The sequence below is a fragment of the Colobus angolensis genome, unplaced genomic scaffold, assembly GCF_000951035.1.
Source record: "Colobus angolensis palliatus isolate OR3802 unplaced genomic scaffold, Cang.pa_1.0 Scaffold6, whole genome shotgun sequence".
Taxonomy (NCBI): Eukaryota; Metazoa; Chordata; class Mammalia; order Primates; family Cercopithecidae; genus Colobus; species Colobus angolensis.
The window spans coordinates 2,592,709-2,612,030 of record NW_012119598.1 but is presented as its reverse complement, the minus strand read 5'-3'; the positions used below and the strand labels follow the sequence as shown (position 1 = coordinate 2,612,030).

The following is a 19,322-nucleotide window of genomic DNA, read 5'->3' as shown; positions in this document are numbered from 1 at the left end:
ACAAAAAATTTGCCGGGTGTTGTGGCAGGCGCCTGTAGTCCCAGCTACTCGGGAGGCTGAGGCAGGAGAATCGCATGAACCTCGGAGGCGGAGCTTGCAGTGAGCCGAGATTGTGCCACTGCACTCCAGCCTGGGTGACAGAGCAAGACTCTGTCTCAAAAAAAAAAAAACAAAAAAAAAATAGCTGGGTGTGGTGGTGTGTACCTGTGAATCTAACTACACGGGAGGCTGAGACAGGAGGATCAAATGAGCCCAGGAAGTCAAGGCTGCAATGAGTCATGTTCACACCAATGCAATCCAGCCTGGATGATAGAGCAAGACCTCATCTCGAGGAACAACAACAATAAAAAGGGCAAGAAAGCAAGAGGAGGGTAGAAAATGTGAGCATTCCAATCAAATAAAATAAGGAAACCAAAGGCAGTCTTTGGAAACATGTTGAGAAGTTTACATATCTTGAAGATAGTGTGGAATTCTCAGCAGGGAAGTTAAGTGAGGATATGGATGATACACTGACAGCTAACAAATTGAAAAAGAAGAGCAGAACACATATGTCTGAATCCTGGGGAACATCAACCACTAAATAAAGATTTGGCAATAAAAGTGCAAAGCTCATACCTAACCATTCTTCCTCCCTCTCCTCTGGTTGAAAATCACTGATTGATAAAGTACCTAATCTTTGTGATCCCTAAAATAGCCTCAGAATCTCTCTCCACAGTGAATTTTAGGCAGTGACTTTTGGGTAATTCTTATCTATCAAGCAATCAATGGAAATCCTGTTGGGAAACATATTTGTCATCCAGTGTTTAAAAGGATAATGGGAACGCACAATAAAATAGCAGGAGTGTACGGGGTAATAGAAACCAAGAAGTTAAGAAATTTATTGAAATTGAAAATGGTCAACATTAAATGTGGACAAGATGACCAGAAAGGAAAATATATTCACAATTTATTTGATAATTAAGAGAATATTTCTGAGTTTTTAAAAATAGTTTCAATGGAATAGTGGCAGTTATAATCAGAGTGTAGTAGGTTGAGTAGATGGGAGATGAAAATTGAAGAATGCTATATCTTAGCAGTATTTTGATATTTAACATAACAGGAGAGCAATGGGATGGTAACAAGTAGATACTTATAAGATTCAGGAAAGACAAGTTAATTTCTTATTTTTATTATGAAAGAAGTTTGACCATTTGCATTTATCCCTACAGTACACCTTATGTTATTATTAAGTACATTTGATCAAGTCTAAATTGATAAATGATACAAGATCCCAATGGTACAAAAAGAGAATGCAGTTAAAAAGAGAGAACAAAAGTCAGAATAGACGGGACATGAAAGTCTGGTTTGCCCTCATAGCTGTTTCCTGGAGGGAAGGGGTAGCTACAGTTTCCTGTCCCTGTTCAGCCTATCTCCAGCTCCAGTGGGTGTTTTTTATTACATATTCTTTATTTTGTGAATACCAAGGACACAGAAGGGTTAATAAAGTTGCTGTTCTTTGCCATATATTGATTGCTTTGTAGCTTTAATAGGTTTGTTTCATCTATGTGATAAAAAATGGACTCTAAAGAACACTAATCAGTTGGTTTAATAAATTAATGTTATGTAGTATAATGTAATGTGAAAAGGAAACAAAGTTAGAAGAAAAACTTGAAGTACTACTAAACCTAAGCATGTCTTCAGGAGGGCTGTATTTAGTTATTTTATATCAAAAACTTATTTAAGTTGTCTGGTGTTTAGCTGAATGAAAGGAGTTCTCTTTCTTCATTAGGCCAATGATTTTTTTTTTCTTTGTAATAGCTGATGATGAATGAAGTATTTTGTTGAGCTTTAATGCAACTCCTATTATTAATGAATATTAATATGATATTTATATTTCCAGTATCGCAGGAATAGTCATCTTCACAATAAACTAAGGAACCGAATTTGGGGAATGGTCAATTTTGTCAACATGGTAAGGTTTGATATAGTTTTTCAATCAAGCCAATAATATGAATGCAAAGAACCTTTCAGCACAGATCTCTGCTGGACTATTGTAGTCACCTGATATTAAGGGAGTACAAAGCACAAAGATTCACCAAGTAGACTCATAACAAAAATCCACAGGAAAAAATAATAACAACAAACCACAGCTCTGAATTTTCAATTTTCGATGTAAATGGCACTTAATATTGAAATAAGTTTCAAAACTTGGTCTCTAACCACAAAATTTATGAAGCAATGTACAAAGAATATGAAAATCAATCACTATAAACCAAATCACACTACTTTAAATCACTGCTCTGTGAAGTTGTATAATGAAAAGCCTTTTAAGCTATCGTTTGTTGTCCATGGTTTGGCATAGAAAGTGGTGTGTTTCAGTAACATATATTAAAATGCTTAATTTGTCTAAATTAGAATCAGGTATATAACCCTTTTAAAAAAACAAATTGTGAATTGCAACACATTTTTTTTTTTTTTTGCTGACTCATTCTGAGACACCTCAGCCCTATTACTAGGATAAAGAGAGCCCCTAGGAAAACGCTGTAAGGAAGGCCCCTCTAGGCCAATAGTTACTAATTCACCAGATGAGGGACATTTAATCTGCTTGTAGTTTTTGGCTATTGTAAATACAATGGCTTTAAACATTTGTGTATAGTTGTATGTGCAATTATAAAATTTCATTTTTCTTTGGTAAATAACGAAGAAGTAGAAATACTGGGTCATATGGAAAGTGTATGCTTCCTTACAGTAATATATTCTTTGAAAGAAAGTTACTATGCACAGCTCACTAAGAAGTGTAAATTATGCTCTTCCTCCTTGACAATGGAGCATCTACATAAATTGCTTGAAATTTTTCTACGCAAGAGATTTATCTCTTTTCTTCCATTAACATGTATTTAATAATTTATTTATATCAGTGGATATTTATTTTATACTTTGAGTTACAACCTAACACTACTTTATTTTGTTGCTCAAATTGTTTCACTTTTGTCCATTGGGCAATATTTCAGCTGGTCTATGTGTCCCTTTGGCATACCCTCATCAGTGTATGTGTGTCTGTGTGTGTGTGTGTGTGTGTGTGTGTGTGTGGTATTTACAGTGTTGGATTCTCTGAACTTCTTGGATCTGTGATTTGCTGTTTTATACTATTTTTGAAAATTATTGACCATGGTCCCCATTTCTTCTGCCTTCTTATCTGTCTTCTCTTCATAGTATTTCTATTATATGAATATTAGATCTTGTGATTTTCCCATAGCTTTGGACCTTCCCCTATGTGGTTTTCACTCTTAACTCTTTGTGTTTCCATTTGGCTAATTTTTATCGGGCCAACAGGATTCTTTCCTCACCCATGTCTAGCCTACTGATGTATTCATCAATGGTATTCTTTGTGTCTACCACTATATATGTACTCTGCTATTTTCATCTGCTCTCTTTTATAGTTTCCACCTCTCTGCTGAAATTCCCTCATCTTTTCAAGCTTGTTTTTCAATATATTCATTTTTTTATTACTACATAACAAGTTACCACAAACCTAGCATCTTAGAACAATACTCATTAACGATCTCACAATTTTTGTAGGCAAGAATCTGGGTACAGCATAACTGGGTTCTCCGCTCAGGATCTCAGAATGAGGAAATCGGGCCTGGGGATCTCAGCTTGTTGTTGTTGGCAAAATTTAGTTCATGCAGTTGCAGGATTGAAGTTCTCAAATTCTTGCTGGCTGTCTGCTGGGGCCATCTCAGTTACTGGGGGCCCTAACAATTTCTTACCACACAGTGCTCTCTTGGACCCTTTCACAACATGTCAGGTTTCTTCTTTGGGCCACCAGGAGAAATGCTGCTGCTTCAAATTACTAGACTTGTTTTAAAAGATTAAATTAGGTCCACCCACAGTAAGTTCACTGTTATTCAACTCAGAATCCTCTGATTTGGGTACCTTAATTGCATCTGAAAAGCTGTAAGCTCCCTTTATCTTTGCGCTGTATCATAACCTAAATATACTAGTGAAATTCATCATACTCACAGTGCTGCCCACATTGAAAGGGAGGTCATTCCACAGTGTGTTAGTGTCCAGGAACAGGAATCCTTGGGGGCCATCTTAGAATTCTGCAAACCACATCCATCTTTTCCATTAGAGCCTTCAACATATTATTGATAACTAATTTAAATTTCCCATCAGACAATTTCAGTATGTGGGTCATCTATGAGTTTAGTTTTGTCAGCTCTTTTCTCTCCAACAGTGGGTTGTCTTTTCATGCTCTTTTATATGTTCTTTAATGTTTTATTGGATGGTAGACAGTATGCATAGTAGAGTCTAAGAAAATAGTATTTATGCCTGAAATGGTGCACTTCTTCTTTTGCTAGGTCATTAACATGTGGAAGTCGATTAATCTGGTCAGAAATTGAGCTGGTTTTGCTGTTGCTACTGCTACCTGCAGTGACCTATCAACTGCGTATTCATCTATTGTTACTTTGTGCATAGGATGGGTCCTGCATTGTTGGAGAGCTTTTCCCCTTATTTCTGTTCCATTCTCAACTTTAGGCTTTGAGAGCCAGCACCTCCCTTCACATTCTCACCCCTTCTTCAATAGTGGCCTGTTGTTTGCTCCTCAGTGCCTTCTAGCCTAGTTATGGGGCCCAGAGCACTTTCTATTACCCTAATTTAACCTCAGTCTTAGGGAAGCCCTGTCCATGGGTCATTGGCTGAGTATTTCTCAGTGCTCATTTTCCTCTCCATTGGTAGGAGATCCCGAATGGTCTGGGTTCAGGACAGTTTCCCACCTCTCCTCGAGGAGTAGAAGGCTATTTTTGTTTTGATTTGCTTTGTTTTGTTTTCCTTTTCTTCAGCTGTAATAAATTTTAATTTGGGTTCTTGGGGGAAAATTTGCTAAAGCTCCCTTGGCAGCTTAAGGCTTGTGTTCCTTGGGGAAAGAGTTCGGTAGATTTTATAATTTTTTGCAAAGCAGCAATTCTCCCCTTCTTTAGGCCCGCCCCACTGAGGGAGGCCATCTTGAAACTCCCTCTCTGTCCCCCACTGTGGTTGTCGGCATCCATGGAGGCCCATGGAGATCAATCTGTGTGCGGACCTGAGATCCCTGGGTCTGGATCTCCATGGGATTCTGCATTCTCCTTCTATCCCATACTTGGCCTTAAGCAATTCATTAATGATATTTGGTCAATTATTTCTACCCATTAATAAAGTGCTCAACATCTTTCTTTCTCGTTATCTGCCACAAGGGAGGTGTTCTGGCACCATCTCTCCTTGAAGGAGATGGTCTTTGCTTAAGGTTCAGGCACACTTGTTGGCCCTATTGCCTCAGTTCTCTGGTGGACTCAGAAAAATATATATGATTTTGTAGTTTCTCTGGCTTGTCCTTTTTGTCAGGGTAGAGGCAACATTCTTTCTAACTTCATACATTGTAGGCAGAAGCAGAACTTCTCCCAACTATTTCAATTTATGTCTGTGGAAATTGAAAATTTTCCCCATGCCTTTTTGTAAGAGGGAGGAAGGAACAGTATGCAGTGCAATGATTACATCTCATAATCACTTCTGTTTTCTTCCATTCCTTTTATCTTGCAATTATGTCTTTTATCACTTCCCTGGCATTGACCCCAACTCTAGACTAAAACTCTTTCCTTGGTTTCTAATCTTCAAATAAACATACATATAAAACCATTGCATATTACTGAACTTTTACTGAAGATTTGTAGTTTAGATTGGGAGATTACATAGCACATTATAAAACAAACAATTTAAGGTAACAAAGTCTAAAAGCCCATGTGCCTGGCCATTGTATCCTTTCTTACTGACCCTTTATTATCCTTCACAGAGCCCATACTCATATTATTTCACTGGGTCCTTTCTTATTTTGACTTTATGTCTTCACCCCTTTTAACTTAGAGATTCCATAGTTATTTCCCTACTATAAAGAGCAGTTCAAGTCTCCACAACCTTCCATATGTGTGTATCCAAAACTATCCAAGAATTTAGCAAATAAAGCATGGCTTTTATTTTATAAGATTTGTTCTTATGAGAAGAAAATACAATCAGAATGACAAATAATATTTCCGTTTGCACTTGTGCACAGTGTTACAAATGTAAAGCCCACTTACGAATAGAGAGGCTCCGAAAATCCCAGGTTAAAATAATTATTGCTATGTAGTACTTAATTTCTAAAGTTTACCACACATTAAGATTAGGGTCAAGAGCCTGGTGTGGTGGCTCATGCTTGTAATCCCAACAGTTTGGAAGATCAAGGCAGGAGAATCACTGAGCCCACGAGTTCAAGACTAGACTGGGCAACAAAGTGAGACATCATCCCAACAAAAAAAAAAAAAAAGAAGGAAAGAAAGGAAGGGAAAGGAAAGGAAAGGAAGGGAAGGGAAGGGAAGGGAAGGGAAGGGAAGGGAAGGGAAGGGAAGGGAAGGGAAAAAGAAAGTAAGTCAGGTGCAGTGGTGTGTGCCTGTAGTTCCAACTACTCAGGAAACTGAGGTGGGAGGATCCTTTGAGCCCAGGATTTCAACTTTGCAATGAGCTATGATTGCACCACTACACTCCAGACTGGGTGACAGAGTGAGACCCTATCTCAAAAACAAACAAACAAAAAATTCAGGGCCAAGAGGAATAAGGATGCATATCACAGGCTTTGTAGATTTGAGGTCAGAGTTTGACTAGATGTCTAACTTCAGGAGAGTTTAAAAGGCATCTAATTCTCATGATTATGAACTGATCTTTTGGCCTCTATTGACACATGGAATTGAGTATATTCATATCTTGTAGGTTAAGAAAAGTAGAATATTAACACAAGTTTATTGTTACAGGAATGATATAAGTATTACCCTTCTTATTGACTAGTTACATTGCCTCGTAACGTTGTATGAATGATCGTTCCTTTTCTGTTCATTCAGTATTGATACTTTATCATTCACTGTCTTTCAACCTACTTGTACTGACTGTTGTGGAATATAAAACTGATACAACACATAGTCCTTTCTCTCAAAATTCCCATAACAATTGCATAAACTCCAACTTCTTTTGTCCTGGTATAAAAGTACCTATCACCCAGGTGTTTACAGAGCAGGTAGAAATAGGTGTGAGGTTTATAGACTACTACTATTTCTGCCTGCTTAGAGCAATCCCTAGTAACATTTCTCAGATTTAAAAAAAAGGTAGTTACAGAAATCAAACATAAAGATCGAACACAGTAGGTAAGTTTTTGGAAACCAATACCAACTTTCTAACCTGTCACAGAACGAACCCTTGGCTTAAAGTATGAAGGTGAATAAGGAGCAGTCACACCACCTGCTACTGTTAGTAAATTTATGCTTTTAGGCCAGTTCTAAACTCAAAACTTTAATAAATTCTTCCAGCACATCTTGAGACAGTGCCTGTAAGACTTATGATAGTTTGAGGAGGCAGATCTTTCTGATTAAATTTCACTGTTGCCCAGAAAATTCACCAGGTATTCTGGGCAATGCACTCTGTCCCATTTTGATATATCTGTTTGTAACATGAGGCTTGCACTGTTTACTTATATACCTCACAAGTTCAAATTATTGTTTTGGGAAAATGTAAAGGAATATAGTAATATTGCAGAATCTTTCCAGCAACCTGACTTTGTGAAAAATGGTTTCTTCTTTGAACAGATTTATAAAACCTTAAACATCCATGTGACGTTGGTTGGCATTGAAATATGGACACATGAAGATAAAATAGAACTACATTCAAATATAGAAACTACCTTATTGCGTTTTTCATCTTGGCAAGAAAGGATCCTTAAAACAAGGAAGGATTTTGATCATGTTGTATTACTCAGGTTGGTGATTGCTCTATTTTCTTGCATACCTTCAGTGGATTATTACAAAAGAAAACAAAAAAATTAACAGAAAAAAAAAACCGTTTAAGCAGTTGACTTTTGGGTAGTACATAGGGGCAAAATGTTGTTTGTACCTATACAGAAAATTTCCAAGCGAGGCACAGTGGCTTATACCTTTAATCCCAACATTTTAGGAGACCAAAGTAGAAGGATTGTTTTAGCCTAGGAGTTCAAGACCAGCCCCAGGCACCATAGCAAGACCCTATCTATACAAAAAATTTAAAAATTAGCTGATCATGGGGACATGCACCTGTGGTCCTAGCTACTTGGGAGGCTGAGGCTGGAGGATCTCTTGAATCCAGGAGGTTAAGGATAACATGAGCTGTGGTTGTGTCACGGCACTGCAGCCTGAGTGACAGAGTGAGACCTTGTCTCAATAAATAAATAAATAGAAAGTTTTCAAGTGGACTATTTAATGATCTAATATTAATACTAGAAAAGAAAAAATCTGATATATTCATATTCCTTGGTAGACTTAAAAATGCCATTAGGTAAGCCAAGTGCTTTTAGAATCTATTTACATTTTTTATCAACCATCCAGTGCTAACTCCTCTCACCCTCCCATGTTGTACCATTCCAATATTCTACCAAAATCTGCCTTTTTGGGAAAGCACCTCACTCTCTGAACATTTCCCCTCATCAAAATCTGCCTGCCTGGTGACCAGCCCTTCAATACCGTCTTCTCTACTCTACGATTGAACAGACAACTAATCTGATAAGTGAAACCTGTCAGAGCTTTAATATTCCTAAGTAAAAGCGTGACTTTGTCTAGACTACTCAACCTTTAATTTCTTTAAAAAGGGGACCATTTTTATCATTTTTACTATTCAAGATACCCAGCACAATACTTAGCCCAGAAGAAAAGGATAAGTAATTATGGAACTGAATGTAATGCAACCTAATATTTAGTACAGTCCTGTTATCCTAAAGAATGCTAAATTGTGGAAGAAGTCCTTTGGAGTGATGCCATCTTTTAGCATCTCATCTGATGCCCTTAAAGCTACTATATTCGAATAGTGCCCACTTTTCCTACTTTATATACCCATAATATCGGTATTTCTCCTGAGGTCTGCAAACCCAGCCTGCTAATCTTCTATTATTATTTAGATGTTGACTTTCCATCTGAACTCAAAAACCTGAAGCTTCTGATACCTGTAGTTGGAAGTCAGATTCAGTCCTTTGGCAGATTAATGAGAGTGAACCAGACCTCCAAAGTAACGTAATTCCTGTGTTTTATATCTGGGATGGCCCATAGCGTGTATCTCCAGAGGCATAGGTGTGCCTGGCTTGTACTTGAATATTCATGCATTAGCATGCCCCAAAATCATGGGGAATGGAGTGTAGTAAAACATCACCACAAACTTCAGAGTGGGTAAGATTAACTCTTTTGCCCTCTCCTTATACAAGTATTTTTAAATACTTAATAAATAAACCCAAAAATATTTGAATGGGTGTAAGTAGAAAACTTTTAACTATCTTAGAACATCTCCTATTCTAACCAGTAGCTTCTCATATCAATAGGATGTCTGCAAATAAGGAGATGGGGTGAAATGCTACTAAACAGCCAATTGAGCATCATATTTGGGACTTCTTATGTGTTAAGTTTCTTGGGTATCTGTCCTTCTGTATTCACTTAGATGTAGAAGTGGCAAGACAGTATATACAGCATTATCATGTTTTACTTGATTTCAAGCGACCATGAGAGAACACTTGAGATTATTCTTGTCCTGGTGCTTCCCCTCTATATATGTGGTTTTCTCAATATCCCCAGAGTTTAAAAAGACCAGAATTCTGTCTTTCCAAGAAGCATAGTCAAATATTGATGCCTGAAATGTAGGAAGAGAAACATTTCAGTAATAAAGAAAAAAATGGAGTGTATCTTAATCAAAACAGGTCTAGACTGAAAGGGGTCATCTAGTCTGACCACCTTTTTTGTCTTTGAGTGCTGTTACATTCCAGGTGTGACCCTTTAGCCTTTAATGGCTCTTTTTAAGGTGGTTCAACTCTAAATAATATTCCTGAAACCAAATCAAATTTGGATTCCTATAATATAAATATCTACATTTGTCTTTTCAAGTAATCCAAGAACAGTTCTCATTTTACCTGACAACGCATTTAAGTGTTTTATTGTAGCTGTCAAACCATACCTGAGTTTTTATGGTTGATTAAAAGTCTTAACATTTTTCAACTATAGCTAATCAATCATGGTGTTAAGTCCATTCACTGTGTTACTTTGTTTTTCCTTCTAAGCACTTTTAAATTTCATTAATTAATTAATTTCTGGTCTTGTAAGTGGTTTTATCCAAGGCTGAGGGCAGAGTAGACAGTGTCAAGTAAAATGGGATTTCAGTTTTATTTTTTGATTTGTATTTTTTGTTTTTGTTTTATACTTTTCTACAATTTCAGTTTAAGATTGCACTGGCTTTTTTTTTTTTTAATTGAGATGGAGCCTCACTCTGTATCCTGGGGAGCAGTGGCACAATCTCAGTTCACTGCAACCTCCCCCTCTCGGGTTCAGGTGATTCTCCTGCCTCAGCCTCCCGAGTACCTGGGACTACAGGTGTGCACCACAATGCCCAGCTAATTTTTGTATTTTTAGTAGAGATGGGGTTTCACTATGTTGGCCAGGATGGTCTTGATCTCTTGACCTCGTGAATCCACCTGCCTCGGCCTCCCAAATGCACTAGCTTTTTTAATGCCTCTAATATCCCACAGGTTAAAGATGAGCTCAATATCAACTAAAGTCAGCCTCAATTCCAAAACTCCAGAAATAAGAAGGCATTTTCACATGCAAAAGCATTGGCATTGTTGGGGTTCACTGCAATTTGATCTTTGTGTTAATTAAACTACTAACTCAGATTGAAGAGTATATTTTCATCTTTTTCATAGTGGGAAGTGGATCTACACACATGTGCAAGGAATTTCTTATCCAGCGGGTATGTGCCTGCCCTATTATTCGACCAGTATCATTAAGGTGGGCTGTGTTTTATTTATATTACTTAATAATGCTTGAATAAAATTTTTGTAATGTCCTGGGTTCCATGGAAAGAGATTATGTGTTCATTTTGTCGTATATACTCACTACGATATGTCATGAACAGACTGTTACGTTTTCTTCATTAAATGAATAAAAAATGTTTCATTAAAACATTATAAATGTTGAAGGCAAACTCATTTTGTTCAGAGTTTAAACGGATGGTACACCACAGATCAGCATGCAATGATTAGTAAAGCTCTTTTGCATATGAAATATAGCCACTTATAAGGACAAATAATATACACACAAGTTGATGGCTCATTTGGCAAGTGAGGATAATTGTTCTTGTGCTGATAATAAGGTACATAAACCACTTCATATATCGTATCAAGATGACCTTTCAATTCATTTTTAGAAAGCATAAGACCTAAAAACTGTTGACTCCTTTTTTTATGTGATCCTTTCCAAAGTCTCTAAGCTTCTAGTAAATGTTGTCCGAGTAACCCCCTCTGAGAGATTCTTGAAAACACTAAGGTTTCTATTTATTTCCTTTATGTTGCTTCCTAGTTGTTGCTATACTTTGTCTGTTATTAAGATCAAAGACCTCAAAGCTAGCACTTATTTAAATGACCACATGACTTATTTATTACATAGTTATTTTGTGCTTATAACTTTTCCTATGGTATTTTAGTAACATAAGTTTTGGATCATAGAGTCAATTTCATCTGATATATGCTGTTAGATTATGCTACTTAGACTGTGATATATGCTACTTAGATTATGATATTATAATCACTCCAGGACACATTTTAAACTTTATATGAGTAAGATGAGATGACCAAATTAGGTATGTTTTATTAGCTTTATAGTAATCTGATAGCCCACCTCTTTTTGGAAATTAATTTTGTATTAACATCGAAATTAAAGCATACAATAGAACTATGAGCCAAGTTAACCAATTCTTCCATGGATTTGATATATCTGACGTTTAAGTTTTCCTCATAACAGAAACTTCCTCTTTAAGATTGTATAGCATTGTTGTGCAATGGGAGACTATAAGCTGAAAACAAGAACCTCACATTTCTGTTTGTATAGAATTTGGATATCTAGTACAAAGAGGACAATCAATATTACTTATTATATTGTGTAGGATATTTATCTTAGTTCATTCTAGCTGCTGTAATGAAATATCACAAATGAACAGATAAGAAACAATAGAAATTTATTTCTCGGAGGCTAATAATCCAAGATCAAGTCCTTAGCAGATTCGGAGTCTGGTTAAAGCCTCTCTGTCTCATAGTTGACACCTTCTTGCTGTGTCCTGACCTGGTAGAAGGGGCAGAGATCTCACTCAAGCCTCTTTTATAAGGGCATTAATCCCACTTATGAGGGCTCTGGCCCCAAGACTTAATCACCTTCCAAAGGCTTCACCTCCTAGTGTCATCACCTTGAAGTTAGTTTTATACCTTCAACATATGAATTTTGAAGAGGTAAAAATCATAGTAATGTTAGTTAACAGTTTTTAACTGTTTATAAGAATGAGCTTCTATAAATCTAACAATGACTATCACCATGCCACAAAGAAAGAATTTCAAAATGTTAGAGCTAGAGATATTTAAAAAGTCACTTTCTTGGGCTTCTTATATAATTAAGGAAACTGAGGTACAGGGGAGAGAGGTAACTGAGTCCATGCCTTTTTAAATAGGTACTAGTTAACTAGGAGCCAGAAGCCAGGTCTTTCAACCACTAGTTTGAAGCACTATGTACACAGTGTGCTGTCTTTCAAAAATTTCTAATGCAATTTTTTTTCATTAGGATCTTTTGCCTGATGCAAACATAATTGCAAACAGAATGGCACATCAACTGGGGCATAACCTTGGGATGCAGCATGATGAGTTCCCATGCACCTGTCCTTCAGGAAAATGCGTGATGGACAGTGATGGAAGGTGAGGTTCCAGCAACACACAGAATTAAATAACTCAGAAGTGGGCTGGGCATGGTGGCTCATGCCTGTATTCCCAGCACTTTGGGAGGCCGAGGTGGGTGTATCACCTGAGGTTGGGAGTTTGAGACCAGCCTCGCCAAGATGGAGAAAACCCATCTCTACTAAAAATACAAAATTAGCCGGGCTGGTGGTGCATGCCTGTAATCCCAGCTACTTGGGAGGAGAATTGCTTGAATTCGGCAGGTGGAGGTTGCAGTGAGCCAAGATCACGCCACTGCACTCCAGCCTGGGATACAAGAGCAAAACTCCATCTCCAAAAAAAAAAAAAAGAAGACAGAAAAAAGAAAACAAAGAAAGAAAGATAGAAAGAAAGAATTTCAAAAGTGGATTTTGAGTCAAAACCCATTATTGTAGGATATGTTGTAAAGCTATGGAATTTCCTTTCTGGGGCTAAATCTTGCCAACTGGTAACGTCTCTCTCTAGTGATACCATGAGAGAAATCCCAAAACTCTTTCTGGGCACATTGCAAAAGTACACCCTGAACAATTAGTACCAATCACTACCAAGGCAATTAGGGGAGAAGTAGAATCTGCATGCTTTGTTTTGTCATCTTTTCTATAAGCTATAATGTCTTCCTTCACATCTTTATTCAAATGTTATTCCCACCAATGTTTTCCATGGCCACCTGATCTACATCACACACATATCCTGGCATTTCACTTCCCACTCCTTTTGTTTTTTGTCTTCTCCTTAGTACTTACTACTATCCAGCATATTCTCTGTTTCATGCATTCAGCTTATTTATAACTTTACTCTTCTGCTGAAATGTAAGCTAGTCCCACAGGGTCAGAGGGTTTTGTCTGTTTGGGTCACTGTTATATCACCACTCTACTAGAAAAGTCCCAAACACATATTAAATACTCCATAAATAGTTACAGAATAAAAGCATGTCCAGCATTCTCCGTTGTACTGTAAATTGCCAGGCAGTCAGGTGCTAAGTCTTGCACATCTTTGAATCCCTTCAGAGCAGGTATATGTAAAGCATTGTATATAGTAAGAAAAGTTTCTTGGTGATCAATGCTTCCACACATTGATTAAATGAAGTAAAGTGGCTAACACGGCCAAATGAGATGACTGGCATAGAATAAGAACTCAGCAATTAATATTTAGTTTACATTATTATTTACATAATTAGTAATATTTTACAGAGTTCTACCATCTCAGTCTAGTGTAATCAAGACTCTAAAGTCCTACTGTATTTAATTATTATGTCAATAGTAATGTTAAGGAAGTCAAAAGGAAGATGGAAGGGAGATAAATTTCAGGTTAAGAAGTATATCACATTCCTATGGATATGTACATTATTAAATCAACCGCTTGTCTTAACAAATTTATAGAGAACCACTTTGTGCCAGGCACTGTGTTAACTAATGTTTATTTTTTTAAATTGCACGTGATACAATTATTGCTTTGAGATGCTTGTAATCTAGTAGAGATGATAAACAAGTATATAGGTTATCTGAAGAGGATCAAACTAAAGAGGATTTGGAAGCAGTAAACATACACAATCAGTCTATAATGTGGGCTTCAGGAAGGATTTGCTAGAGGATCTATAGCCATTTTCACTAAAATAGCATGTGTTCACTGTGTTTTGAGAAGATATTTTCTATCATAAACAACCCAATTACTTCCCTGCACTAACAGTAAACATTTACATTTGTTCTTTCTAAATGCTTCATAAAATGCTCATAGCTGTTGCACCACTATGCATTGATAGGATTAATCTTTATTTTTACTTCATTCTATCTCTAGCATTCCTGCACTGAAATTCAGTAAATGCAGCCAAAACCAATACCACAAGTACCTGAAGGATTATAAGCCAACATGCATGCTCAACATTCCATTTCCTTGCAATTTCGATGATTTCCAATTTTGTGGAAACAACAAGTTGGATGAGGGTGAAGAGTGTGACTGTGGCCCTCCTCAGGTATTTGCAAACGATGCTATCTTTAAATTGCAAAATTTATGATCAGGTAGAACCTAGGTAGGGATGTGGCCATTAATCAAACCAACCACGGTGTTCCTTGTAAAGCTTTTAAAATTTTTGCTTTCCATTTTTATTTTTATTTTTTAACAAATTATTGGTACAGCCTCATTCCAAGGTTTCTTATCGAGTCATGAAACATTTGTAATGACCTTGCTGGAGATCAGCAGCATCACCTTTTCTTGTTTATATACAATTGGTTCTGCTTGTGACAAGGGCCCATAAGTGTCCTTAAGTCTGATGTCTCATGCAGAGTCTGCTCTACAAAATCTCTTACTCAATCAAGTTTTATTTATTAACTTATGAGGCTAGCCTGTATCACAGTTGGATAGTTCCTGTTATTGGAAAACTCTTAATAGAGGACAAATGTTCTAATGTTTCATGTATTTATCGTAGTTGTGGTCTCTGGAGCATTTAGGGAAAACTCTTGAGGCAAATTTTAAAGTAATTCTTAATATGCTTTTCCCCATCATAGAAGCTATTTCTTTCAAGAGCTTATCACATAGGTATGTGTTCTACACAACTGCCTCTCAAATTAATAAATGCAGATGAATCACCAGGGGATGTTGTTAAAATGTGGACTCAGATTCAGTAAGTATGGAGTGGTTCTGAGATTCTGCACACCTACCTAGCTGCAAGGTTACAGTAATGTTGCTGGTCCAAGGACCACAATTTTAGTATTACAGTCTAGATAATACACAATACCAGGAGGTCTAGTAGGACAGCAGTTAGAGACTGCATAATCAGACTGGGGACAGTGACCTGTCCAAAGGTTATAAGAATGTCTTCAAATGTCTCAGGTTAAACATAAAGAGGCTCTTAATTTTGGAAACTGATCCTCCTGTCCGTATGCATTCTTTGGAATGGTTCCATGGATTCATTCTAATACATGAGGTACCTTATCTGGCCACACTCCATTTTCTTGAGGTTTTAATTTTGTTTGAGAAAATAGGGCACAGGTTACCATTTTGATGCTATTTAATGATACATTAAAAAATAAAAGTCAGCCTGAAATTATGAGCAGCTTGAGCAAAACGTAAAATGAGATCTTCAGCAGTTGAATTGTCTCCCATCATACTTCAGTACAGGGAAGCAGTAAGGCCCTTCAAGGAAATGGAGATCGTTAGGATAATTGAAGATTGTAAATGTTGGACTCTCTAATTCTGTCAGTGAGAATCCATTATCTGTAGTGTATCAAACAGCACAAGAGAAGGAGAAATAGTAAAAGTCCCAAACACCAGTTCTAAATAGTAATCTGTATATATGTACCACAGCCAACAATCATGCATTAGCATTTAACTGTAACAGATTACACAGAAACACAACTAATTAATTCTTCAAACAGGAGTCAAAGCACATATCAACTTCTCATATTTCTTTTGTGGTTATTGCCAGGAGTGTACTAATCCTTGCTGTGATGCACACACATGTGTATTGAAGCCAGGATTTACTTGTGCAGAAGGAGAATGCTGTGAATCTTGTCAGGTAAGGTTGTGTCCCAGGAAAAGGTTTTTGTTTGTTTGTTTGTTTTGTTTTGTTTTGTTTCAGTTTAAGAATATGTAGGATATAAGAGTTTTCTAACCACTGGACAACCCTACACTACTGATTCCAGAATGAAGCTAGGCTTGCAAGTACCTAACAGAGATTCTTGTGAGATGCTCCAACATCTGAGCAGTGGGCTGTGCTATGGCCTGGGGAGTGGAGAAACATCAAGTAGCAATTGGAGTTTTAGGAGGGAAGTCACATGACCAGCTCTATTCTTGCTCCTTTGTAAATAATCACCAATCTGTTTAACCTCAGCTGGGAGGATGGTTGAAATCCCAAGGGTGAGCTAAAAGGGAAAGGGGTTATATCAGGATTGGAAAGTGGTAGTGGCTAGTAAGTGAAGAAACGTTCCTGAGGAAGACAACCAGAAACCCCAGTGGCTCTGTCCGAAGGTTTATTGACACTTCTTTCACCCAACTTTATTGTGAACTCACAAAGAAAACAAATATATCTTATGCATCTTCAAATTCATCCAGAACCCAGCATAATTAAATTCATATTGAATGGCTGGATGAGAGAATATCTCTATGCACTTCCCTCCAGCAGTGAAAGCAAGGGTATTTTTCTCCACTTCATATGCAGGAATCGGATTTATTAGGACTGGAGATTTCCTCATTATAGGCAGGGGTTCCCAGTTTGAGGTGGGTAGGGGTAGGCAGGGCATGTACTGGATCCCTTGGAACAAAGAAAAGACAAGATAAATGAGAATACCTGCCCATTTCTTCATTTGATGTACATCCCAACTCTCCCTAAGGCTATTCTAATACCAAATTTCAAAAACATCATTTTGTCGTTCCTAAAATTACATGAGTGCCAACACATTTACAAATGAGAACGATTCTTGGTGGAATGCAGAAGGAAGCTATGATCCATCCTTAAAACGTTTTTTAGATGAATGGGTCAACTTTCTGTCTACTTACTAAACCTTACCTACCTAAATGTATCCAGGATTTAGTCCCTTTGTATTTCCTCAACAGATAAAAAAAACAGGGTCCATATGCAGACCAGCAGAAGATGAATGTGATTTTCCTGAGATGTGCACTGGCCACTCGCCTGCATGTCCTAAGGACCAGTTCAGAGTCAATGGATTTCCTTGCAAGAACTCAGAAGGCTACTGCTTCATGGGGAAATGTCCCACTCGTGGGGATCAGTGCTCTGAATTATTTGATGATGGTGAGAGATAATCACAGTGAAGGATTCACATAGATGATGGCCTCTATTTCTCTGTTATTGCCCTGTAGGAATTGGGTCAAGATCAGAGATAATGTCATGTGTGGCATTATTCCAAGATAATGCTTAGCATTTCTCTGTATATTACCTGTCATATTCGTTGATCTTAAGTCTAATATTAACTATCTCAGTATATGAGTTATGTATATTTGTTACTGTTTTATATCTCCAGCCTAAAATATTCTCCTGAGGCAATAGGATAGTTTTTAAATAATATATTCCATTCTACTTCACTATGACATGATTCTGAAAGTTTAATTACATTAGAAAAATAAGGTCTTTTATGATTCATGGTAGTCATGCTTTTGTTTTACTTTTATACCATTTTTTACCCCAGAGGCAATAGAGAGTCATGATATCTGCTACAAGATGAATACAAAAGGAAATAAATTTGGGTACTGCAAAAACAAGGAAAACAGATTTCTTCCCTGTGAGGAGAAGTAAGTGCCCTGTGGAAAAAAAGTAATTTGCCTTCTTACAGCACTTTGTCAAAATCAGAATGGCTCCTGTCCCCAGAGCTGTTAACCTCTTTTTACTGAGATCAGGAGAAGAGGGAAATAAGGAAATCTTGGTGTCCTGATTAAAATTATGCTAATTCAAATTACTAATAAAAAAATTCCCCTGTAAACTTAAGCCAGTATTGATTTGTGAGGTTCACAGGGAAATCCAAAAGAAATACAATCATTTTACATTTTGTACAGACTCATCTCAGTTCTCAGGGCCAAGACTTTGCTCAGTGGTTTTCTCTGTCCATTCCAGCCTCCTTAACTTGGTGAGAAACCTGGATCTAGAAAAAGAGTGAATGGGAGGCTTCATTGCCAGCCTAGTCTCAAAAGTTGTATTTCTAGTTCCAAGTTTGAATATTCTCCCTTTCCTTCAGAGATGTCAGATGTGGAAAGATCTACTGCACTGGAGGGGAGCTTTCCTATCTCCTTGGAGAAGACAAGACCTATCACCTTAAGGATCCCCAGCAGAATGCTACTGTCATATGCAAAACCATTTTTTTATACCGTGATTCTACAGACATTGGCCTGGTGGCGTCAGGAACAAAATGCGGAGATGGAATGGTAAGACAAAAGCCCTTTGTTTTATTAAAATGTCTTAGTTCAATCCTTTAAAAACATTATTGGATACTGTAATTGGTTCCAAAGAGGCCTAGATATGGAAAAGGAAAAAATATTGACAAGTATTTTTTAATGAGGAGCAGAGTAGCAATAACACTTAATAAATATCCATTTTGCCTAATTTTAGTCATGCCAAATGACATATAATTGTTACAAATGTGCTTAATTAGTAACTTACAATGGATTTCTAATGAAATTATAGACATGGATTATTCTAATTAATGTGACTATAAAATAGCCTCACATCTTCAGTTATTTTATTCATTCAATCATATTTACTAGCCATATACTATGGTGCCACTGACTGTACAATAAAGATAAGCATACATGAGAATTTCACACAGTAAAAATTAAATAGGGGGTGGAGCAAGATGGCCGAATAGGAACAGCTCCAGTCTCCAACTCCCAGCGCGAAGGACACAGAAGACCGGTGATTTCTGCATTTTCAACTGAGGTACTGGGGTCATCTCACTAGTGAGTGCCAGACAATCCGTGCTGGTCAGCTGTTGCAGCCCAACCAGCGAGAGCTGAAGCAGGGCGAGGCATCGCCTCACCTGGGAAGCGCAAGGGGGAAGGGAATCCCTTTTCCTAACCAGGGGAA

The 19,322-nt window shown here is 37.3% G+C and overlaps 1 protein-coding gene across 1 annotated transcript in view; it reads left to right on the top strand.

Moving 5' to 3' along the window:
• ADAM7 (ADAM metallopeptidase domain 7) overlaps nucleotides 1-19,322 on the top strand; it is a 69,110-nt gene that overhangs the window by 30,306 nt on the left and 19,482 nt on the right. The window contains exons 7-16 of the mRNA XM_011962893.1: nucleotides 1,339-1,420; nucleotides 1,880-1,951; nucleotides 7,626-7,795; nucleotides 10,745-10,829; nucleotides 12,648-12,778; nucleotides 14,591-14,765; nucleotides 16,218-16,307; nucleotides 17,345-17,540; nucleotides 17,935-18,037; nucleotides 18,478-18,664. Of these exons, the coding sequence (XP_011818283.1) occupies nucleotides 1,339-1,420; nucleotides 1,880-1,951; nucleotides 7,626-7,795; nucleotides 10,745-10,829; nucleotides 12,648-12,778; nucleotides 14,591-14,765; nucleotides 16,218-16,307; nucleotides 17,345-17,540; nucleotides 17,935-18,037; nucleotides 18,478-18,664 (1,291 nt within the window). The remainder of the gene's footprint in view (nucleotides 1-1,338; nucleotides 1,421-1,879; nucleotides 1,952-7,625; nucleotides 7,796-10,744; nucleotides 10,830-12,647; nucleotides 12,779-14,590; nucleotides 14,766-16,217; nucleotides 16,308-17,344; nucleotides 17,541-17,934; nucleotides 18,038-18,477; nucleotides 18,665-19,322) is intronic.